This window comes from Phymastichus coffea, unplaced genomic scaffold (genome assembly GCF_024137745.1).
Source record: "Phymastichus coffea isolate CEN01 unplaced genomic scaffold, Cenicafe_Pcof_1.1 PCOF00076, whole genome shotgun sequence".
Taxonomy (NCBI): domain Eukaryota; kingdom Metazoa; phylum Arthropoda; class Insecta; order Hymenoptera; family Eulophidae; genus Phymastichus; species Phymastichus coffea.
The window spans coordinates 567,031-592,134 of NW_026706887.1; the positions used below are offsets into that span (position 1 = coordinate 567,031).

At 48.9% G+C, this 25,104-nt stretch overlaps 2 protein-coding genes across 5 annotated transcripts in view; one reads left to right on the forward strand and one right to left on the reverse strand.

Moving 5' to 3' along the window:
- The window catches only part of LOC131668322 (uncharacterized), a 38,644-nt gene that overhangs the window by 10,779 nt on the left and 2,761 nt on the right, over positions 1 to 25,104 (reverse strand). The gene's annotated exons all lie outside the window — the stretch shown is intronic.
- On the forward strand, positions 873 to 25,057 carry LOC131668323 (uncharacterized). 4 transcript variants are annotated; one of them, XR_009302257.1, is made up of 6 exons: positions 873 to 1,821; positions 13,150 to 13,528; positions 13,596 to 14,137; positions 16,109 to 16,721; positions 17,532 to 18,600; positions 18,701 to 25,057. XR_009302257.1 is itself a non-coding variant. In XM_058942394.1 (6 exons), the coding sequence occupies exons 3-6, from the start codon at positions 13,273 to 13,275 to the stop codon at positions 17,882 to 17,884; spliced, it is 1,764 nt and encodes a 587-aa protein (XP_058798377.1). In that variant the 5' UTR covers positions 873 to 1,821; positions 9,295 to 9,959; positions 13,150 to 13,272; the 3' UTR covers positions 17,885 to 25,057. The 4 variants fall into 4 exon arrangements, 3 of the variants coding, with proteins under 3 accessions (XP_058798377.1, XP_058798379.1, XP_058798376.1); XM_058942394.1 differs by adding an exon at positions 9,295 to 9,959 and having other exon boundaries at positions 17,532 to 25,057; XM_058942396.1 differs by having other exon boundaries at positions 13,596 to 13,678; positions 13,739 to 14,137; positions 17,532 to 25,057.

A 25,104-nucleotide genomic window follows, 5' to 3' on the forward strand; every position in this document is an offset into this window, starting at 1 on the left:
GAGTAAAACAAGAGTTACAATTGTTTTGTTCAAAAGTGTTCTTCAAAATTGCAGGATGAAGCGATTCAGTAAAAATACGTTACTTTGTAGGTCAGTAGCATGAGTGTAGGTGTAATGTGACTGGAAAGCCATAAACATCCACTTTGGTGAAAAAATACAGATTGTTGTGCTCCCGGATATTTCGGTACATGCTTTTCTAAATGAAGTAGAGTTTTGAACATCCTTCAAAGTTTTTTTCGTATTATTCTTTGGTATTACAGTGGAAAGACAGCATAACACGATCGCGTTTATCTTTGGTATATTTTGTTCTAAAGTTGCCGCAAGCACAGCTGTTTGCTTTAGCACGCTGCCAAATGATCATCGGAGTACCTGAGCTGAACGAGCCTAATCAATAAAAGTTGTTTACAAGTCTGCAAACTTTGTTTAACTAGACGTACGGGGAGGAAAAGTTTTGGTCTTATGATGGGATTGCCTTTCAACAGTTTGCAGTAAATCATCGATATAAAAGTTGCGGAATGTTTCGTGGCTACAGCAGTTGGCGCATGAAAAGCAAAATAAGTTGCTCGGTCGGAAAACAAAATAGACAGTCGGGGTGACAAACGAAGCGGAATGTCGTTCGCGTGATATTTTTAACTCGACGGCAGAAGCGTATTCGGCGTTGGTTGCGGGCGCGAAGGAAAGCAAATCGGAAGGATTTTGCGTGGAGCGCGAAAGGCAGCGCGAAACGCAGGCGTCCGGCGGCAAGAGACGAGTGAGACGAGCGAGCCGAGGGAGGACGGAAGCGTAGCGGGCCGAGTGGGCGCGAGGCGCAGCGAATCGGCGCGGACCCGGTGCCGGGACGTGCGACACCGAGCAGTGGCCGGAGTCGGCACGAAGCTCTCGCTCGGTCTCGCGCGGCGAAGGCGAGCGGGCGGGCGGGCAGGCGGGCACGCGACGGAGCCGGGACGTCGGAGGGTCGTGTCGCGTGGCGGCGCGGCGCAGGCGCTCTGGCCGCGGCTTGCGTCGCTCGCACGCAGGCAGTCGTCGGCTCGCGGCCACTGGGCTAGCAGCAACAGCAGCAGCAGCAGCAGCAGCAGCAGCGCCAGCAACAGCGCCGAGCCAGCACAGCAGCCAAGCCCAGCGCTCGAGCGCGGAAGCAGCGACAGCTCGAGGTCGAGGCCCAGAGGCCCCGAGGCAGCGAGCTCGATGGCACGCCGCTGACCAGTAGCCCTGCTGGGGCGATGCTCGGCCCCGTCCCGCGCAGCCGAAGCCGCAGCCGCAGCATCCGCGCCGCCGAGTGCGTCTTCTCGTGTCTCCGCTGCCCCAGCGAGTCTTGGCCGCGCACTCGCTGCCCTCTCCCAGCTCACGGCGGCTCCGCCAACATGATCGACGTGACGTGACACCCACAGCCCCCTTCTCTCTCTCTCTCTCTCTGCTCTCTTCTCTCCTCTGCCGTCCTCCGTCGTTCTCCGCCTCCTCTCGTCCGTCTGTTCCTCGCGCTCTCTTCTCTCTCTCTCTCTCTCTCTCTCTCTCTCTCTCTCTCTCTCTCTCTCTCTCTCTCTCTCTCTCTCTCTCTCTCTCTCTCTCTCTCTCTCCCTTTTTCCGGCCCGATCTCCGACTACGTCTTTGCTGCCTTCGCTCTCGCGTCGGCGAAGCCCCGGATGACGGCATGCAGCGGCGGAACGTCGGCAGCCGTATCGGTTCATCGTGATCGCCCAGTGCTCGAGTAGCGAGCAGCTTTGGATTGACCGCGAGTGCATCGACAAAGTGCGACTGATCGCTTCGCGCCCCGGCAGACGGTGACGCAGCGCAGCGAGGACCAAGGCGCCGCCCTCGCTCAAGGTTGGTATTTCCGGGCCTACGGCTGCGCCAGCCAGTCAGCCAGCCAGCCAGCCTCCCGTCGCTGTCCACCTGCCGCGGCAGGCAGCTCGATCTCACGTGGGCGCCGGAGCCGCCAGCCGCCGCCGGCGCGTCGCCAATCGCTGACCGGGCGAGCGGCGCGGGGAGCCGGGGGGCGCGCGCTCGCGTTGGGTCATCGGCGACCGCGGCGGACGACGACGTCGAGTGTGGATTCCGCGGTGCGCGCGGCGGGAAGGTCGGGTTGCGTAACGGTGCGCCCGGCCTCCCTCCCCGCCGTCCTCCTTCGTCGCGGCCCCCGCGAGAGCTACGCCACTTTTTAGCCCTTCTTCCGCGGCGCTCGCGAGCCGCTGTCTGCTCCGTCGGCAGCCGTCCGGGCGCGCGCTTTTCGCGGCCGCTCTTCTCCGCCTCCCAGGCGAAAGGTCGATCGTTCGCCGTGCAGCGCGGCTGCCAGCCAAAAGCCCTCTTTTCCTTCCCTTCTCAGCCGCTCGCCGTTGTGCCAGCCTTCTTCGCTTCCGCTCGCATTATCTTAGTAACGGTGGCGAGTCATCCGCCTGGCCCAGTCTACGCTCTGCACAATGGTGGTCATTACTGCGTAGCCTGCACCTGCATTGTTCTGCTTTCGAGGCAATTAATTCGCTTACTCCGATGCGGCTCTCATTAACGCGGCATCGTACAACTCTCGCCAGGTTATTATTTAGCTCCACGAGGGGCTCGGCTTCGTTAGCTCCGGACAATGACTGCCAGTGCCAGCCTCGTTCCAGCGCAAGGTGCTCGATCGTCGTGGTCCGACCTCGACTAGCTGCCCGGTTACATTTGCGAGGAGTCGCACAGGGGCGTGCAGTCCGTTTGTCGAATTCGCAGCAGCTCTCCGGCCGAAGCTGCGGGACAAGAGCGGCGAGTTCGGTCGAGTGCACAGCGGGCGCCGAAGCGATAGATTCGAAAGATTGATAAACGCAGCCGAGCGAACGGGAGGCGAGTCGGTATTTTTAGCGAGCCCTCTCGCCCGATGCACCTCGCGCGCGGTGGTCGTCGTTCCATTGTCGATCTGCGCTCGTGCATTCCGGCGCATCGCAGAAGCAGACTGGCCTCCTCTGCCGACTGCTGCCGATACCGCAAAATACACAAATAGACCGCTACGAGTGCCCGAGGCGAACGCTCGTCGGCACGGCCAGACGGCTCCGTCATTGCCGAGGCGGCGGGCACTCGCCGCTGTTAACATTATATCGAGCTGAAAGCTTGCATGCGGTCGATAATCGGATAAAGAAAGCAGCTTTCAGCGGCAAAACTCGCACAGGGCAGCGGCGTCAGCGGCGGTAATCAGCTCGAGCAGCGCGGCAATGGGCCAGCTCGGCCGCGCGGGTACGGACACGCGAAACGAGAGCACGCGCGTATTAGGCGCGCGCGCGTACCTCGCGATTGGTTCGGTTGGGGCTGCAGCGGGGACCCCGGTGGGATCCGGTCGGTCGCCCGTTGGGCCTTGCGCGGCCAGCTGATCGGGCGGAAGGGCCAACGGGAGCAGCAAGGCTCGACGGAGGTTGGAGGAGCTGCCGCCGATCCAGCTACGTCGGCGTAGTCGCACCCCCACGACTTCCGCGAGAGACGCTGCTTCCGCGGCTGCTCGGTCCGCGCGCGATCGTCTTCGCCTGCAGAGCAGAAGGCCACCGGCGAGCGAGGCAATCGCGGGGACAGCCGATTGATCTGCAGAGTTACGCGCGGCCTATCGCCGTGGCCTCGTTGGATCATTAGCGCGCGCGCGCGCGGCTCTTGCCTGTCGTCAAAGCCATATTTTACATATTTTACGAAGAGTCGCTCGGGCGCACGGGCCGTCGCTGATCGCCGCGGGAAAGCACTCTAGGCTGCCGCTCTCCGGGCTGAGTATCTCGTAAAGCGGCCGTATCGTTCCATGAATTACGAATGACATGGCTCGTAATCTCCCGTCGTCAAAGAGCTCGTTCGAGTCGAGCCTCATCAAGCGCCTCGACGAACGAGTCTATCCGTCTATCCGCGGCGATCGCGGCTCGAGCAGCCGGGCGGAGAGCCTAGTCCGGAGTGGGCGAGGGCTGGCCGCGATCGGCCCCGCGTGGCTCGATCGAACGAGCATCGAGCGACGTACTCGAAGTGCGCGGGCGACAGGGCGACAGGGCGACAGGGCGACAGGGCGACTGGCTGCGCGTCCCTCTCGTCGACAGCGCCAGTCTGCTGCACGAATGTGCAAGGCTCGGCGCGCGCGAGTCGGGGCGGGGCTGAGCGCGCGATCGATCAGAGGGGGCGCAAAGTAGCCTCGGAGTAGCGCGCCGGCCGACGCTCGTAGCTCTCTGCGTGTGCCTCTCCGTGGCCCACCGCGCTCGAATCTCGGCGACGTCGCCTGCGGCCCGGCCGATCGATCGCCCGGCCGAATGGTTGCGCGCGCCCGGCGTCGGCACGCCAGCCGCGCGGTCCAGCGCGAGATGACCAGGGCTCGCGCGGCGGCCGGCCCAGCGACACGGCACAGCGGCGCGGCTCTCGGGCGCCCGATGCGTCGCCCGGCTACCGCTCGGCCGACCTCGTTCCCTCGCCGCCTCCGCTTCGTCAGCGCTGCGTAGGCGCCGGCTGTCCGTCCGCGTTTGCGTCGCGCGCCGCATTCGCGAGCATCGTCTCGCCCGCAAGCTCCAGCCCGCCGCTCTCCGCTCTCCGCTCTCGCGTGGCCTCCAATTTATCCTCCCTTGTCGAGTATCAATCGCTTTGCCGCTGCCTTTCGTGCGGCTGCGCGAGTACCTCGCCTGCGCTCCGCGGATCGCCGAATGTACCGCGCCACGCGCGCTAATCAACCGGTGATCCGCGATTCCACGCAAAATCTCCACCGAGATTTGTCTCTCTCTCTCTCTCTCTCTCTCTCTCTCTCTCTCTCTCTCTCTCTCTCTCTCTCTCTCTCTTTTTCTCTCCGTTTTCCGATGAAATCAAGCTACATTAAGCTCCACTTGACACAGCCGTTAATGCAATCCGATTCGCTCTTCGCTATCCAATCTTCGTCCATGTCCGTGCCCATTGAGAACCGAGTCGGTAGCACTGCACGGATCAGAGTAAAGGTACCCAGTTTCACGAGTCCTTTGCAAGCTTGCGGTCTCGACATGACGACTCCTCGACATACACGACTCCTCGTTATTTGCTACAGCTTGTCAGCTGTGAGTACATTGGTTGCGTTACGCGTTCATTATTAAACAGCTATCTAAGCAGGTAAACGTACAGGCAAACGAGTTAGCAGTAGCTGCTTCGCGAGAAAAGACAACGCAACGGTGACGCGTTTACTCGCTGCAATCGCGGTCGACGAGAAACTCCAAAGGTATTCGCGTGGGTGGCGTGTAGTTTGCGCGAAGCTGCAATAGTGCACTTGTTGGGCAAATGCACGAGAGGTCCGGAGGTCTGAACCGAAAGGTGTGCGCGCTCTCGTCGTCGCACTCGCGCGAACGTGCGATTTTGGTTTCGCTTCCCCTTGTCCGACTCGCCCACGCGAAATTGCCGACAAGTGGACGACACTTGGGCAAGGGGTATTTAGATGTAAATGAAGGTGCGCGCGCAGCCGCAAAGAGAGGTGTGTGCACGTGAACAGGCGAAGGCCATCAGGCTATGTCGACGCGCGCGGCCCGCGGGTGTTTTACCGTCTCGAGGGCGTCGCTCCGCAGGGAAGGGCTGTTGCCGCGGAAAAAGAAGAGCAAGCGCCCCGATAACGGCAACCGAAGCTGTTCGCGATCACGCGTCGGGCGGGCCGGGTCTGCCATTGCGTCATCGGCAACCTCGGCAGACGAACAAACTTTCGAGACTTTTAACGCGTTGGCGTGATCCTGCCTGCGAACGTCGAGGCCGCGGGACAGCGCGTACCCGTTTCTCTCTCGACTCCGTTATCCGATTCCTCCCTCCTTGCCCACCTAATCTCTGCTCATTTGCAATTCTGCGATTTTTTGCTTCTCGCACTTCTGCCGCTGGCCAAATATAAAACGACTTTATTGTCTTGCCGGCCGACAAAATCTCCGATTTTATGTTGGTTACTATATATAGCTCGCTGTCAAGTCACGAACTTCCCTCTTTTTTCATTGTGCTTTACTTGGAACCTAAGCATCGAGGCACTACTCTTGTAACATTCGAATGCACCGTTGAATTTTATTCTTCCGTCATATTTCAATACATTCTGTTGAATTCTCTTTGTCTATTTTATCTGTACTATTTGCTGGGTTGAAGTACGTCTCTTTGCAAACGCTTTCGATAAGAATAGTCAATACCATCTACAAATATAATAGCTTGATTATTCATTGGTATTCATTGGTCATTTATAAAGTTCAACGTTCTTCTGCGCTTTCAATTTATCAATATTAGTGCCTTCGTCAAGTCCTATGTAGGGCCAAAACATCGTGGGTACGGCTATATCTTTTATTTGAAAAATGTTCACGACACCCGAAAATAGCCTTTCTAAACGATATAAGCCCAAACATAGAATGATTTTCTATTGGGTTTAGGATGGTAGTCAAACCATTTTTCATTCTCGCCCTCGTAATTTTCATGTTATTGTCTTTAATTGTGAATAACGCATTATTGGCCCAACTCAAATCTACGATACTTCAGATATACTCGTTATGGCTTGTTTCAATGTTTGCTCAGCCTGAACAATTGCCGGTAAGATAATCTTTATTATAATGTTGTTATATTGAATCTTTTTGGAGACTGTTTATTTTCATAAATTAAATCTGTAGTTCGTCGATTAATTTTTCGATACTAAAAGGAACAAATGAAATCTAAAACATTGAATCATTCCATTATTTGAAACGGAAGCGTTTCAAACAATCGTTAACTTTTGAAAGCGCAAGAGCTTATTTTTCATAAAAATCTTTTGAAAGAACGAATCTCTAATGGCAAACTCACTTTTGAAATATCCGTCGAGATTGGAGAAAACGATGAATTGCGAGAGAAAATCTTTGGTATTGTCCTTCAAATCAAAGAGGCTGCTCGGCGTTAGTAGAGCTGAAAAAACGCACTCGGAAAAGACAGCTTTGAAGTGTCCTCGAAATCGTTCGTCGGCCGCTCTGATGGTTGAGTATTTTTTTTTTCTTTTGCGTGAAAGCTTACGCCGAGGATTATCGATGAAATCTCTCGGAATCCAAACGAAACGAGACCGAAAGCAGTGAAAGCTTTTCACGAAATTTCCGGGCTTATTCCGCGCTTTCTTCTCGCTCAACGTTACCATTGGTTTTTGAAGTTGAGTGATATTTTCCTTGTTATCTGCTCATCGCTATCTGTTTTCCGCTGAAGCGCATGTTGCTCTTATGGTGGCTAGGAGATTGATGCGCCGGCAGAGCTCTGGACATTAAAGGTCGCTTCGCGCAAGTTGGATATTGGACGCGAGGCTGTAGAAGCGAGAAGACAAGATAAAAAGAGAGCGAGATGGGAAGAAATAGATGCGCGCAAAGTAAAGGACGACAGTCCCGGTGGGTAAGGTGGTAAGGTGGGTGGGAAGGAGGCGGAAGATGGAGGTAGATTGATGCGATAGCGTCGAGCGTGGAGTGACTGGCGCTCGTGCAAGGAAGTGGACCTGCTTTATTAAAGCTCTACTCGGAAGAGCTTTGAGCGGCGGTCTACCTGTACGTGGAGCTTCGGATGGGCGTTCCCCTTAATTCATTTCCATTAGACGCTTAAAATCTGTCGAAGCGACTATTTTACGTTGGCCAACGATCAATAGAGTTTTTACATTTAGATTTGAAAACTCATGGCATTCAAAGCCAAGCTTTGCTCCGAACGATTGAGCGAACGACGCTGAAACTTTGACGCGAGCGTTAACGCGCCGGACGTTAAAATATTCAAGACTTGTTAGAGGGAATAGCGCAAGCATTTTTCAGTATTGCGCAGCCGTCTGTAGCAGGCGCGCTTTGCAGCAACTTTCCAAGACAATTTTGCTTGCGTGCACGCTCTCTGATAAAAGTTAGAGTAATGAAAGAGCGCGATATATGAGTTTTACTGGAGCTTTGCGCGGTGAACGACGGCAGGCACGCGCGATTCAAGCCAACGAATCAAGCAGAATGATCGTGGCAATAATTTAAATTGGCGGGCTTGCGTCAATTGACGCGTATCGCGCATTTGCGATCGATACTTATCGCAACGTAGCGAGAATCAAAGCGGGACTAGCTTTCAGATAATTGATCGATCTTGGAAATTGAAGGCTAACGACATAGCTGTCTTGCAAATTGCCGCGAGTCGATGATCATCGCAGTCGCGCGATGATCGGATCTGCGCGGCTAAGCAGCCTTTGACTCTTAGGCGCGCTTCGCTTGGTTTGCTTACTTTGCTTACTAGTCGGCAGCGAGCTTCCCTCTCCCTCTCTGTTTTTACCGCGGGGCTCCCCTGTGAAAGGGAGTTTGCACAGAAATTTTCGTCCATTCTGTAGCCAGCTGGCAGCCTCTTTCGTCTTCCGAGGCAATGTGCTCGAGGCGCGCAACAAAAACCGTGAGCATCCTGCAATGGATTCACGAACTAGGAACAAGGCCAACGCCACGGAGCCGTTGTCCGCGTGCGTGTGCCGCGATCGTGCCACGGGAAAAAAGACATTGGGAGATCACTGAGAATCGCTAACGAGGTTAAGTTCGCGAATGCGAGGCCCTTGCACAGTCGATGTAGCAGCAACCGCGCGGAAAGCAGTAAGCTTCCCTTTGCGGGCTTTCTTCATCGCGTTACCTCGTTTACTTATCGAGCCACACGTGCTCGAGTGGACGTGCGCACTCGTAAGCCGTAACGCCACTCGGCGCTGTCCGCCTTTGAAGAAATTAAGCGACGCCGCCCAGAACACACGACCGTGCGCACAGATCCGGCTCCCGCGGTGGAATGACACTTTCGCGTAGCACTCGGCGGCATACTCTGCTCGATAAAAACATCCATTTGCAAAGCTGCGACAAGAAAGCCCGTATTTATGTCACGTAATCGATAATACCTAAGGAGCTATATATAAGAACTAACATCCATGTAGGTTTCGGGGGGCAAAGATACGTGGCCCGGAAATAGGCCTATCAGTCAAGATATTAATAAACGCGCGCGCGCGACTATAACCTATAATCGTAACTCGAGCGCAGTGTCGACTGTTCGGCCGGGGGCTGTTTCTCCCCTCTCGCTCTTTCGCTCTGTCCTGTGAGAGCGTGTCTGTGCTCTATCGGATCGATCGAGTGTGCCGAGCAAATAGCGCAGGGCGCTCTTATATCAGCGAGCAAACCCACTGAACGATCAAGTGAATCTCGCCGCTGCTCGAATGCGCTTCGCAGCGCAAACACTGGCTGCCAGCCTCCGCGAACAATCAACTTGACCCTTTTCGAATGGCAGCTGGTATCGTCGAGTGACGTTATGCACGGCCGACTGCTGCCTGCGCACAGAGCTTAATAGCAGCGCTGCCGACTTTGCCAAACGCTTCGTCAGGCTTCACCTTTTTTTCCGTTCTGTTCGTTTCAGCCTCGCTTCTCCAATGGAATAACTATAACGAGGTCTCCCTCGGAAACAGCGCCGTTACTGGAGAATCAATAGAGCCTTGTTTTCCAGTTCTCCGATACTTCCCGACAAATGATAAGCCAGCCTCCTCGTTTGTCTTCTTCTCCTGGCGTCGCTCGACTAACAGTCATTTTTCTCAACCAAAGTCCAATGAAATACCAATGGCGCGCTCTTCCGCGCCCTTTCTCCCCAGACGGAGGAGGAAATAAAGGAAGCAGAAGGGAAAAGATCCAGAATAGAGTCACTGGAGTTCGTTGGCTTTCGTTGTCTGGCGTCTCGCTGGGCCCATGGAATTCACCAAGCACAATGAAACTTGCACGTTCTAACGACTGCAAGCCCATTCGCGCGCTGACAATCACTCATTTGAACGCGCTTTCAGCCGAGTCAACAGTCGTAATTCCTGCTCCTGGAACTCCCGAATTCGTGCCAGATATTCCACTCGTTATCTTCAGCTCCAGCACGAGCCCTTCGATGTTCAATGCAGCCATAGGTTCGGACTGCTGCTCGACTGTTCATCCATCAGGCTCTCGCTTGCGACAAGCTATCTCGCAGGAATCTGCTGCTCCTCGAGCCGGTACGCTCTAGCGACCTCCGCGAACGTTAAAATTTAAGGAGAATCGTTTCTTAAGGTAAACTTATAAAAGCCGTAAATGTAGTCGTAACCTAAATTAAACGCCGCGTGAAAATCCTTGCGCGCGCGCGCGAGTCTAATGAAAGCGTTAAGTAACCTATATATGCTCGACAATTTGTGTGCTCTTTTAAGATTATTTCCTACCCTTTACGACAAATCTCTCCAATTTAGTCGTTACATAATCGACGATCGTCTCAAATTTATCTCACCTCGTCTTCAGTTTCACGTTCACTTTAAATAAACGGATACAACTTCAAAAATAATGCTATCGTAGATTCCCAATAAAATGCATGTTGATTCTTTAAACTTCTTAATTTATTATTAAAACGTTTTTAAAGAATTCCTTTGACCTATCATTATTAAGAACGTGTACTATTTCGCATTAATTTTCAGCTGATGCTCTCTCGTTTCAGCTCGTCTAATCTTCGTGCTTTTAGTATGTAGTCGTATCATCATGTAGTTATATTTTGGCAGTGCCAAAAGTGTTCAATGTTTTCTTCGTCGCTGCCACACACTCAATAAATTACGTGTGGCTTTCGTTGCTTTTCTCTCTTTACACGTCTTGCAGCATCTTAATTTTAACAGTGTTTTCTCTTCTTCAAAGCCCGTCTTCTTATGGTCCCAGTAGTTTTATTTCGCAAACTTTCGTCTTCGATATTTATAACCCGATTAGTATTTATTTAGATTTTTTACTGAATTATAATTATCATTTTATTTTTAATTTACCATTATCATGTTAATTGACTTTGAAAAGAGATCCGTATACCACGGTGTAGAGGGATGAGGTAGGGAGGAGATCCTAGAAATTGATGAGTTGTACGTGACTGGAAATGTCGCCAACACATTAATAATAAGAGCTCTTTTAATTAAAAACAAGGCTTCGTACATTTCACATGATGCAAGTAATGAATTGTTAATTTTTGTTAATTTACTATAGGCCTGTTCTTATGTATTATCTTGTAGTGGGTATCCGTGCGTGTTAATAAAATCAAAATATGAATTAGGTTGGAAAACGAAAGGCAGCTAGATAACTTTCAGTAATGAATGATTCTCATGTGAACGAATAGAATGAATTAAAAGGATGATGCAGCTGCAAAGTAAATGGCGTTGAGCGAAAATGAGACTTATCAGTAGTATCGGACAATGTTAAGTCAGGCAGGCGAAAAGCAAGGTAGCCTTGTCACTGTTGAAGCAATGGTGCGCAATGTTTCACCGAGTAAAATAAAAGGCGCCAGTGAAAAAAGAGCTCGACAGCACAAGGAGCCTTCATTTCAATTTGTTTTTAAATTCAGATAGCAATCAGTGTGACGTACTGTATGCATTTTAAACACCCACGGCCGTAAGCAAGGCGTTCGAGGAACAAAGGGAACGGAAGCGCGCGGCGCAAAAAAGAGCATGCCACGCGGGCTTTTGCATGCACGTACTCAAAGCGACAAGGAAAAAAGGCCGAGTGAAAGTTCCCGAGGTGTGGGACTTTGCTTTTTTTTCACGTGGTTATGAATGTGCTAAAGAGCCCAAGACCGGCTTTGTTACGGCCTGTCTTTATTCTATTTTCAGTCTTGCGTAAAAGCCCTTCGTGTGTGCATCATTAAAGTTCCGAATTCACCGTCATACGGCTACCACTTTCCCATTCTTTCTCTGTTCCAGAGCAACCGGACTATTTCTTATTTTTATAGCCCCGCTCTTCCCTCCTTTTTCTTCCCTACGAGCTTCATACCCTACATACATTTCGGTACATATTCTCCATTTATGATCTCAGTCTATCTTCCAAAAACTTTCCAACTTAAGTAAGAAAAGCCCTAAAAGTTTCTTGACAAATGTAAGCTTGATAACCGTATGCATAAATTTTCTTTGTTATTTAGTTTTTTCGCTAAAGGTATTTTATTATTAATTGACAACACGACGCAGCTAAATCTTAAATAATCATTGTCAATAGACAACAATCAATGGAGCTCTTGCTTCGGTTATTTGATTAACCGTAGAATGTTAAAAATGAATTAAGCGAACGAGGCCACGCGCAGCAAAGACAAACGTAGACAAGCTGGCATAAGCTTCAGTTGCATATTTTAAAAGTAAAATCCACAGGTATGCATCGCGGTTAGCAACATCACGCTTTTTAATTCAAGTTGCACGAAAGCTTGAGTATTTTTCAATTCCATGCTTTCTGTACATAAATGTAATTCCTAGATTTGCTTCGTAGAGGACATATAAGTAACTTGTCATCCATTTATTTTATTGTTACACAAACAACAAGTGAGAAAGAATTGAAAGACGGCCTTCGATCAGCATAAAATAAACTGTTATTACATATATAGTCGGACTATAATTGGAAATTTTTTTAAATTTAATCGATAACGCTTCGTAACATATGATGGGAAGAATTTTTTGGTAAACAGTTTATGCTTTTACAAAGGCATTTCTCCGATTCGAGATCAATTGAAAAGTTGTTTACAGGTATATTAACCTGTTAACCGGGGAAATCCCTTTCTAATTACGCAACATATAACGGGCGCGTTCTTTTCCACTAAGACGTGTATGAATAACGTATTACCATAGTAGTACTAAAATATACGTCCCACCTGTTCCAGGGCGCAATATAAATATCGAGGACGTATGCATATCTCCTACCCGTACCCGATATTGTTTACTTTTGACGTATTTATACGTCCCGCTCGGTTAACAGGTTAAGAAAAGTTAAAAAATTCTTTGCAATCATTATTTTGCCTTGATTGTTACAAAGAAAGAAAGAAAGGTTCGAGCGTTTACTTTAACGGTACTTTCAGGTTTGCAGTGGCAGTTACCGTGACTTTAAATCTTGTCTCCCGACGGCTTTTCGATCGGCCGACTGCCTACTATTGTACCACCGGTAATAATCGCCGTGCATAAAAAACTTGAAAAAAGTTAGAGCCGCGTAGTTTAGCGAGTATTTATGCGTATATTGTTTCCTGGTTATAACATGCCGTTATTTACGGTTATTAGATATACAACTTTTCGGATGAATTGCTTCTTTAAAGTGGGGTCTAATTATTATTTAAGCGATGGTTTTCTATTGAAACTCGAGGAGCCGAGGGCAATAGGCGCTCGAAAAGGAGGAAAGACAAATTAGAAATGCGAAGGAGGGTCGGGAGTTGCGAGGAGAAAACTCCCAGGAGCAGGCGTCGACTGACGGAGGCGTTGCTCGGTTGCAGGCTATGCTGCGCAGCTGAGGCGCGGGAGGATGCGGCGCGGGTAGCGGCGAGGCGAGGCGAGGCGAGGCGAGGCAAGGAGGCATCGGAGTAACGCGCGGCGAGTGCCCAGGGAGCCCCGGTAGCATGACGGTGATGCTGCTGCAACGTTCGGCCACCCCGCAGTTGACGCACAGCCAGAAGACAGCCGAGCACGCGCAGAGCAGCGCCGAGCCGCCGTTCCTCATCCTGCTGGACATCCAGGAGCACGCGGAGCCGCTGGAGCGCGAGAGCAGCGGCTACGAGGACTACAGCAGCGGCGGGCTGAGCAGCGGCCAGGCGGCCGACAAGGGCGCGCGCAAGCACGCGGCCGCCGGCGGGCGCGCCGCCGCCTGCGGATCAGGTAGGTGGGCGCTCGGCCTCGGCCGGGCCCACCGCTCGCGCGGCTCACCTGTCGCTCGCGCTTGCAGCCGCGGCCTGCGCCGGGGCGGGCGGCTGCGGCGGCGCTGGCGGCGGCGCCGGGCCCAAGTCCGCGACCGGGGCCGGGCCCGGGGTCGGGGCGGCGGCCGGGGCGGCGGCGGCGGCGGCGGCGGCTGCGGGCCAGCAGCCGCAGCAGCAGAGCCCCGCGGCCGGGGGCCTCGCGATGCGCTACTACCGGCTCTGGATCTACGCCTGCAACCTGGTGCTGCTGTGCAGCGCGCTGGGCTTCGCGGCCGCGGTCTCGCACACGCTCTTCTTCTCGGGCGACCTGCGCCGCTACCTGGTGCCGGGCGTGCCGCGGGCCCATGACCCGAGCGCGCTCTACGCCTACCTGGCCTTCGCCGTGCAGCTGGGCCTCGTGCAGCTGCTCGGCTGCGTGGCCGCGCGCCGGCTCAGCGTGCGCCTGCTCAACGCCTACTGGGTCATCCTGTTCGCGCTGCTCGCCGGCGACGCGGTGCTCGGCGTCGCCTGGGTCTTCCGCTTCAACCGGATGCGCGACGAGCTCAGGCCCAGCCTGCGCATCAGGCTCCAGGTGCGTGCCCGCCGCGCTCGCTTCTTCCGGACGCTCGCGACTCGGCTTCGGTCGAGGGTTGCGACGATCGCGCGCGACGCCAGTCTCGCGATGAAGCTTCGCGTGGAAAAGCTGGACTCTGGAGCGTCTTTGTCATTTGCATCTCGTTGAGGCGTCGCAATTTTCACGAAATAGGCCAAAAAGTTCTTTCTTTAACCAGTTCGTTCGATATACAATTTTACACGGTTAGAAAACATGAGTTTTCGCGCGGTCGAATTGATGAAACTGTGTCATCAGATGCACGTAATGATTAGAGCCACTCCGTGTGACGCGATTAAAAAATGTTCGAATGGTGCCAAGGTAAAGGATTATAGCAGTGTTAATAACTAAATATCGCTTGTACTTCTGTGATGATGCCACGGATAAGATGCCTATAATTTAGATACGGACAATGATAAGTTATAACGCCGAGTCTGAATGCGCTGAATGTACAGAAATGGCATGACAGCCGCTCGCTTCGCCACGAACGATTAATGAAGCTTGACTGAATATTACAAATCCATTGATTTTTCTCAGTCAGGCTTATCCAGAAGACCGAATCAGCTTAACCCTAATTTTAATTCAATTTCTTCTTAATTCAATATATATATATATATGTGTGTGTGTGTGTGTGTGTATCTTTATCTCCAAAAAATGAATTCAATTACAAATTACTAGTATCTCACGATTGCCTTACTCGAGATCGATTTCTGAGACTTTCTTAGTAATTATTGAATAATCCGCTTATAATTAATGTCCTATTTTGACTTTTATATAAATGTTTTTTATTGTAATATTGAAAAACGCCATGTTTTTAAAATATTAAAAAGAAAGTTAATGAATAATGCAACTTAATGAAGTAGTGAACTTCGTTTAAAACGAGACACTAAAATGTTGATAGTCTTAAAATTCATGAAATTAAATATCTTATTGCAGTTAATATGAATCAAGTAATGCCCTTTTGAAAAATTGAATAAAGTGACGCAATAATCTACAACTGAACATAATAATCCTCTGGAGTCAAGGAAAATCCGTTTTTCAAATTGATATTTTCAGCTGAAAGCTCTAACGGACGGCTGCTCTTAGCCTAATGTAATTATTTTCTATTGTCACAACAAATAAATGAAAAAATTAATTTATTACTTCCTAGATAAAATACTTACATTTAAAAGTTTTTCACATTGAATAAAAAAGAAACTTATAAAATATTGTGACAGCAGCGACTTTACACTTAAGATTAAATTGATACCCGTTGGTTGAATTACGAACGCGTTCGACACGTAGTATGCCTATAAATATAGAGAAAAATTGGAGTAAAATACTAAACTGCCCCATAACAGTTGAAAAACGTTGGAAAGCAGATTGCACGGTAAAAAATATCGAAAGTCACGGTGTTAACTTTTTCATTGACTGCAAGCTGCTCTATCGTCAATACATATAAATCAACATCGTTATTAGAGTAATTGAACGTAATAAAATGTTTGGAAAATTGATGAAAAATACATTTTAAACGGAGAGGAGCCATTTCGTCACCATTTTATAATCTGACGTTCCTTTGAGTAAACAAACTGCAAACGCTGGCAATGAAAGAGATATGTCACTGTTTGAAATTGAAATTAAAGCCGAGTAACTGAAGGTACTTTGCAGTTATTATGATTGCGCAAGAGCAAACTCGGGCGCTCGAGAATAAAATGCTTCGGGAAGTTTTAAGCTTACTCTCACTTGAAAAGAATATTGCTCTGAAATGAAGAACGCGAAGCTTCATTATCATCGCGACAATCGGCAGGATAAAAAAGTGAAAAGCGAAATCAGTGGGTTCTCGTGCGGACTGAAATGCAACAAAAGCGAGGGCGAAGGCGAGGAGGGGTAGCGCAGTGGAGAGGCGACGGGGCGGGGGTAGGGGCGGTGATGCCGAAACCGGCTAACAAGGCCGGCTGGTTTTCGATCGCACAGGTGGAGTACGCCAAGGACACGAGGTTCAGCGAGCAGTGGGACCAGCTGCAGCGCCAGTACCAGTGCTGCGGCGTGACGGGGCCGCTGGACTTCGACAAGTTCTGGCCGGAGAGCTGCTGCCCGGCGGCGGAGCCGGCGCCGGCGAGCCTCAGCCTCGACGGCTGGGCCGCGGGCGGCAACGGCTCGACGCCGGGCGCCGGCGAGGAGCAGGCCGGCCAGCGGGCCAACGCCACCGGCGCCGGCGGCCCGGAGACCTGCCAGAAGCCCGCGACCAGGGGCTGCGAGGCGCCGCTGCTGGACTGGCTGCGCCAGACGGCCGACCTGCTGTTCGTGCTGGGCTTCTGCGTGATAGCCTTCACCAAGCTGTGCTTCCTGGGCATCCTGCGCTACGAGATCCGCGAGATGGTGCAGAAGATCCGGCTGATGCGCGAGCCGCCGGCCTCGATGGTGCCGTTCATCCAGTCGTTGGGCCTGGGTCCGGCACAGCAGCTGGCGCCGGCCCCGAGCGCCGGCGCGGCGCAGGCGCAGCAGCTGGTCGAGCTGTCGCTCAACAACGGCAACGTCGCCAGGCGCACCACGCTGCCCGTCGTCAGCGCCCAGGCCAGCGCTAGCGGTCGGTCGCGCGACGGCCCTCCGAGCCGCCAGCGCTGCACCTCCCGGCCCTCTTCGGTTCTCTTGCATCTCTTGCGTCGCTCGGCGCGTGCGGACGTTTCACGCCCCACTGCCTTCGTTCGTTCGTTCGTTCGCCTTGACGATCCAACGACTTTACATCGAGCCTTCGATCGAAACGCCCTATCAATATTATTGCTGGAAATGCCAGCAATCCGCGCACGCCGGCAGCGAGCTGGCTTACATTGGCCGACATACATGCCAAATCATACACCGTTCTCTTTGACTTTCGTTGTGCAACTACTGAACGACATTTGTTTGCTCGTTTGTTTGTTTGCCCTGTAGACTTTTGCTGGAATTCCAATGCCGCGCGCGCCATCTCTCAAGCTCATTTATTAAACGCGCTCTTGTTGCGAAACTTGCACAGTAATAATCGCAATATTTCGCGGCAATGTCATTCTATTAGCAGTTTCCACTATTGATTCGAGAGCAATTTCATTGCCGCGGACGGATCCAGTCGATGGATTTTTACTCGGGCAGAGAGAGAGAGAGAGAGAGAGAGAGAGAGAGAGAGAGAGAGAGAGAGAGAGAGAGAGAGAGAGAGAGAGAGAGAGAGAGAGAGAGAGAGAGAGAGAGAGAGAGAGAGAGAGAGAGAGAACGCGAGAAAAACAAGCAATAAAATTCGCCGTCGAGGCAATGACTATTTAACCAAGTTTCGATTGAGAGGGCCGGGAGTAGTGGTTGGCGGATCGAAGTGGGCAAATAAAAAGCTAGTAGACGGGGTTGCATAACGAGAACGCGGCTGGCATTGCAGGTGCGACGTCGCTGTACGTGCCGGGAGACGAGAGCAGCAAGCACCCGCTGCTGGGCAACAGCCTGCAGGACGGAGGGGCGGACAGCGACACCAACAGCCACTGCGCCCTTATCCTCGAGGAGTCTACGCCGCCGGCCCAGCACCACGCCACGGCCGCGACGACAACGGCCGCGCAGAAGAGCAACGGCAACAACAACTACGAGATGCGCGAGTTCAACCGGCGGCTGCTGTTCTCCACGAGCGCCGGTGACGCCAGCCAGGCGGCGCCCGGCGCCAGTGGCTCCCAGACTCAACAGCAGCAACAGCAGCAGCAGCAGCAGCAGCAGCAGCAGCAGCAGTCCAGACACATCTGACCGTGGACGCGGCTGCCCAGCTGCTTTGGCGAGGCTGCGGCGGCAGCTAAGTGACACGCGCTCTTGCTACTGTCTGGCAGAATCGTGCTGCAGTTGCGATAGCTAAACGGACACGGACGCCACGGCGGCAACATGGCTCCGCCGCCCGGAGCTACGCCCCCATGTGCGAATCTCTAGCTGACTTTTATTGCCTATACGAAAATGAACAGATAGAACTGCGAGCTCGCGCAAGCTCCGACCAGTGCATGTACATGTAATAATATAGTATATACACCGCGCCGCTCGCGTTTGCATACGTACGTGTACGCATCATGTACGTGGAGTCGTATGCACACACACACACACACACACACAAACTCTGTGACACACTGCCGATAGTCGCTCTGCACGTCCGCCAGTCGACCAGTCCATACGGTTGAAGCTTTTCTCCCTTGATTTTGCCGCAGCATTAATGATTCCACGTCTCGTCGGTAGCTAATCTATCTTGTGAACGTTGCGGGACACTCTCTGCTCCGTACGTGGACGATGGATTGACCGCTCGACGACACCAGCAGAGCAACCGTCTGCTGTCCGCTTGTTTCGTCGACCGATCATTCCGTTCGCGTGCGCGTTCTGCCGACTACTAATCGACGTAGATACACCTGACCACCCATTCTACAGACTGTACTGTGTTCCTTTGCGAGCAGCAGTTATTTTTATAAGCAGAATTTAATCAGGTACGTTAATTGGCAAGCCAAACGAGAACGCACGCGAAGGTGTGCGGCGTGCGAGTGCGCGATATCTAGTTTGCGCTTGAATACATTCAAATCCTTGCAGCGAGAAGGAGCTTATCCATGCGGCGTCAAGGCGTCAAGGCGTCAAGGGAATGTATTACCCGAGAAAAGTGATCGCTCGCCTAATCTCATTAGCAGTGCACGCCAACGTGTTACGCCAGCAGAAAGAACCAATCACGCCCGCGAAATTATGACTCCCAATCCGAATTTAATTTGGAGACGTGCCAAAGCCGATAGAACCATTCTTCGCGTCGCAGATATTCGTCTGTCGACGACGACGACGGCGGCGGCGGCGGCGGCGGACGGACGGCAAATGAAATCAATAACGATGAGTCGCGCTAACTAAAACCTTTTATATTGTCGATTACGTATACATGCATCATGCGGCAATTGGCACGCTCTAACTTGCGCGCTCCTCAACCAAATAAATACGCGCGCGGTCATGTCTCGGGCGCGCCATCACCACCTTGAGCGATCACTCGCACACTTACGCTTCATCTCGGTCCTGCTCGAACCGATCCAACAAACATTTTTCCACCTCCTTCCTATACCGATATTATCTTTTTTGTAGACTCAGTCACTTCGATTCATTCAATAAATAACAAAAGTAAATACATTCTTAAGACTTACGACGAGCAAGAACGCGTGCCGATTCCAATGCTCTCGAGCCTCAAGATAAAAATGAAAGAATAATTAAACTCGTAGCAGATAAAATTTTGAAGATTTTTTCTCCGAAAAATAAAAAAATAAAAAAAATTAAAAATGCGTGCTTTCATTGATAATAATTATCAACATACATTTCCACTTGGTTGTTTACACATACGCTATATGGACAGGCATTTTTCGCTCTCAAGCAAGCAACCAATACGACCAATTAATATAATTTCACAAGAAAAAAAAAAAATTAAATAGAACAAAGGTAAAATCAAGATATTTTGTAAACTGATTGCCGGAACGTTAGAGAAATAAGTATAGACAGCAGTCGGATAAGAAAGCCGATCTCGAAGAATAATGAAATTCTTGAAATGGATACGTCGACAAAATGTTCCTGATGTACAAAAATAACAAGTAGAATTCCGTTTAGAAAGCGTAAAGGTCTGAGCGTGTACAAAGGAGAAAATAAGCTTATCACTGTTTTACCCGCTACATTTGGACGAATATATACTTACTCGCGCGCCGCGCGCAGACATTCATAGTTTACGTAAGCTCCGCGCTTCTGCACGGCACGGATAGGGAATAATCGAGCTGCGACAGTTGCGAGCATCGCAGACGAGGAAAAACAACGGAAAGCAGAGGAAAGTATCTCGTACTGGATCATTTGTTGACCTCGCTATGTATGTTATTGGGCTGCTACATTATGAAAATGCCTGAACGAAATGAACAAGACTGTGGGAGGATGACTATATAGGGCTGACGTGGTAGCAATGGAGATGAAATTTGTAAAGATTAGCAAATATGCTAAACATTGATGAAGCGAGATTGCGAAGAGGAAGTTTGCGGAAAAAAGAAGCTTAAAAACTGACCAAAGCGCGAAGTAATAATAATAAGGATGTACTCGTGCTAGCCCATTACCGCGACAAGCGAACGATTAGATTTTCACTGAAGCAAATGCTAGCGATGTAGTACACGCTGGTTAGCAATCGCAGCTCGCTGAATATCGATGGGGAGTCGCTCAAGTTTTGCACAATCCAGTATAAATTCAGCTCTCGAAAGACACAGCAGCGGCTCGAGCGACGGAGAGACTGCGTTTGCCGCACGAACGCGAGCACGCGAGCTAGAGTTTGGTCGATGCATAATGTTAAAGGAAAACGGAATACCGACTCGCCTACTCCTTCCCTTCCTTTGCCGTTCTTTGCCGCTTTCGGAGTCCGGAGCGCACGCCGTCGGACACGGTCGACGCCGCGGAAGTGGGACCACGCGGAAGTGGGAACTCGGGGAGCTGGCGGATCTTCGCGGCAGGTCGCGGCAGCGGTGCCGAGTCTAGCGTCAATCGATATTGATATTATCTCGGCGCGCTGCGGCGGGTCTGCGCGCTCTGGTCTCTCGTATCGATTGGTGCTATAGTCGGAGCGCTAGCACGACAGCGCGGACGCCCTTCACCCTTGCCCCGCTCCGTCGCCGCGTCCTCTCGTGGCGCTGCTCTCGGCACGCTCCGGCGGGCAGCCGGGCAGCCGACCTGGAGCGAGGGCCGAACTGCGGGCCGCTCTCGAGAGGGGACTACTTCTCTTTCTCTCGGCCGTCTCTCCGAAACAATGGCTCGCCAGAGTGGCCCGAGAGCGCTCTCGGTGGTCTTCTTTCTCTCGGCAATCGCGCCGATAGCGCGGCCGGCCTACTTGCGCGACGCCTCGCTCCGCGACCAATCGGCCGAGAACGAAAAAGAGGACAAACCCGAGCGAACTCTGCGATCGATCGTCGCCACCTTCTCTATCTCTCCGCGCACGGATATGTCACGCAGTAACCAACTCGGATTCCCGCCACTCGGCTTACGCCAGCCGGATCTATTTATAGGCGACCAATCCGCATAACGTCCAAGTTCCGATATGCGCCACATCCGCGAAACGCCGACTGTCTCGACAGGATCGGGTCGTCGTTGCAAATAGCCTGCGTCTCCTCCGTGCAAAGGTGCGTACGCGTCTTACATGCCCTTACTCTCGCGACAGCTTACGCGCGAGTCCGATACCGTTCTAACGATCTGACGCATGCCATTCCTCGGCAACTTTCTCATTTTCCATTTCCATTTAGTTCACGGATGAGCAGTGCAGCTTCCAAATGACACGATCAGAGCACTTGCCGCACTCGCGGTATATCCTCGAAAACAACGTTCGCACTGCTAATCTTTAAATATTCGTATTTCCGAAAGGCGCGAGATCACTGCTATCGACATTTTCTCTCGACACTACGCGTGCAATTCGACGATTATGAATCGCAGAGGCGGGCCAAATCGCGACGATTCCTTCGCAACAGTAAGGAACGAGACGACGAGCAAGGAGCCTGATTTTTCATTAGCATCGACTGTCAGACAGTAAATAACCATTAAATCCATTCTCTGCAAGTTTCTTTTCTTCTTTCATCGCGCGAAACGATGGCTTTTTCTTTATTGTGGGATCAATTAGCATTATGTTATCGAGAGACAAAGTGACTAATTTTAGAATTTTGTAAGGTTCTATGGAATGACGTCCAATAAAACTTCATATAAATGTAAAATAAACAGATCGATTGACATCTCTTCCAATTTCAAATCAATTTGTAAGACCAACTTGAAAATGTACATCACCGTTTACTTTACAAATCTTCATCTAACGCATTCGTAAAAACAAATCACTTACTTTTTTCAGTTATTCCTCATTTAATCATCCCTTTACCATTCTTTCAGTGTATAAATTACCGTGTCTATAACAAATAAATGACCATTTGTCGATATAGGTGTACTAAACACTATAAATACACGTCACGTATACTTTGTACATAATAGCTAGTAGATTACTTTTTTTGTTAAACTATGGTATACTCAGTACCAACAAATTTATACAAATTTTTTTATAGACCAGTAGATACCCAGGTAGACGACGTGCATCAAGTGCACAACAAATTTTCAATGTATATTGAAATCATTGCTTTCTATTTTTGCACCTGCAGCTCATTGATAAAAGCAAACCATCTCAATTGGAACCAAATCAAAAATATGAATTATAAAATAAAACTACGACTAGAGCTTCAGGAAAATAATGTTTCCAATGATAAACACCTCGCAGTTTCACAATAATATTCTAAGAGATTATACGAATATAACTTCGTACAAACAAATGTCGCTATATAAAACATATAATCACGCAAATAAAATTGTTTTATAAAAATATAAATACGTCAACAAGATATGTATAACTAATTATGTTCTATACGTTGCGAAAATCATGTAAATCTTTGACAAGAAATAACTTAAAAAATAAAGCTATTTGAAAAGCTATGTAAAAACAGTAAAGAATTGGCAGGGCACGGTAAATACATGCTAAAGATTAGTCATATTTTAGTAGACTGTATATATCTATGATATTTTTTATTTCCGCGGCGAAAGCGAAAATTTTCCGTTTCAATTGCAGACGAAAACTTTAGATTTTTAGACTGGTGTGAAAAAATTAATCTATAAGAATAAAAAAAAACGAAATTAATTTCTTATTTGTAGGGGTGTAACAAAACATTGTAACTGCTTATCGTCGTCAATTTCACATCGTCATTTTCATTAAAACTTCGGATAATTAAAAAAAAAACGATAACAGTATAATGATATTTAAGGAAGTAGCAAATTAGCAACATCTGGCTTTGTCCTTTTGTTTACTATTGTACAACTTTCGAGTTCTTGACTTTCTCTATCAAATAGTGTACATTATACATTTAGAGGATAAAATGGCAAGTTTACAGGGTGTACTGTAACCAAATATTTACTTCTTTAAATAATTAATAAGTTTTCCAATTTTAAAAAGCCTTTACAAGAACATTCTTTTGAATGCCTGAGTAGATGTGCTATTTTTGTCAATTCAACAATAATTATAGACGTTATTTGAAATAACGAATCGAAATTCCCTTTCAGACTTTGAAATAGAAATATTTCGATATGAAAACCAAACCAAATGGAATCAAACTTTGATACTTGATTAAAGAAAATTATTGGAAAATATTTACGCCTAAATAAATACTTCCGAGACATTTACACGGTACATAAAAATATTTAAGATGTGTTAGTTATTTGCAATTCTCGAAATATACAATAAAATGTTGTTTTTAATGCAGTAGGTGGGTACAATTCTAAATTATCTTTATAATAATCTGAAAAGTAGCGTTGAAAAATTAAAAGAAAATATGTGCTTGAAAGAACGTGTAAAGCTAATTAGATGGTGAGCTTCTAACATTGCAATTGTTCAAAACAGAGATTTTTATACATTGTCCATGAACAGAGCATAAGATTGAATATTCATATGGCTCGCGAGTGTGCGTGAGTTGTAACGCTCTCGTTGAAAAGAATATTTTGCAAGCTTGACACTTGTCAGTTTCACGCAAAGATGTACGCAAATGCTTTTACACGTACACATACACACATGCGCCCACGCAGACGCACTCACCCTCATTATACTTACAAAATGTTTGCCATTTACAATATTTCATAGAAGTTTGATCAAAACGATCATAATATTTCTTCCCTATAACTGCTACGCTGACGCTGAGAAAAAACTGAGAAGAGATTGTAAAAAAAAATTTGCTTACAATGGTTGCGCAATGTACGAATAATAAATAACGAAAAATGCGTCAACGAGAAACTTTGATTTGAAAGAAAATGATTAAAAGGTAAAATGATCGACTAAATCCGAATGATGAAGCTCAACGGCTCGAACTATAAATCGAATGAAACTTTGAAAAAAAGCTTAAAAGCTCAAGTAAAATTAACGATGAAGGGAGCAAAGCGGATAAAACTACACGAGCATTTGCAAATGCTAGACGAATGACTGAGAATTAGCGTATGCGTATCAAAAGTGATGGAGCTTCAAATAGTGCCTGCTTATTGATCTATATACATTAACAATTCTTATGTGAGATGACAGATAAAAGCAACAAGTAGCATACGATTAATGGAGAATTTTTTCAATGTATAAACTCAAGTCTAGATTGTATATCATATAAAAATATGGCACTCACTAGCAAATAAAGACATAAACGACCATAGGATATGTTGCTTGATACAGCTGAAAGCGAATAAAGTGCTTTGACTTTTTAGTAGTATGCGTCACTGAACAAGCTCCGCCTTGAGTTATGTGTAAAACTTCCAATAACATTATCGTCATTGTCATCGATATTTTTCAATAATCACTCCGTCACTTAGAAAGTATATTGTATAAAAACCATGGATAAGAAATATGTAACAAATGTACTTAAGTCAGGTCTCCCTTTAGACGCCTACATTTTCATGGGTCCGTGGATGATCGACGGTAGTTTTCTATTATACATATGAACGTTTCGTATATATGTATTTAACAACGGCATTCTTTGACATCGAAAGTATTTTGTGCAAGTTATGCGCGCGCGGTAAAATAAATTAAACAAACGATCAAAGGATTGAATAACTCTTGACGTCCTGCTGTATCCATGTATGCGTCGCATCGATTCGTCGTAATTATCATTGCAACAGATACTACATATACATTGTGTGAATTAAGTGTGACACACACTTATTACCGCAAACCTAATTTTCTTATCGGTGTTAATCTACGTCTGTCGTGTACGTATATACCATCGATTGGTCCGTGTATATGATTATTCAATTTTGAACAACCTAATTAACTGTATATATAGCCGACTAACTGAACGTCGTTCCAATTATATGTAAATATTGTTGAACACAAAACAAACAAATTATAGACAAACACGATTACCAGACAAATTTGTTACTAATAATTAATT

Bases quoted from the DNA above. Each gene is read 5' to 3' on its own strand.
- LOC131668323 (XM_058942394.1), top strand. From the start codon at position 13,273: ATGACGGTGATGCTGCTGCAACGTTCGGCCACCCCGCAGTTGACGCAC. The intron at 13,529-13,595 runs GTAGGTGGGCGC...TCGCGCTTGCAG, and splicing joins CGCCGCCGCCTGCGGATCAG to CCGCGGCCTGCGCCGGGGCG. The intron at 16,722-17,531 runs GTCGGTCGCGCG...CTGGCATTGCAG, and splicing joins CGCCCAGGCCAGCGCTAGCG to GTGCGACGTCGCTGTACGTG.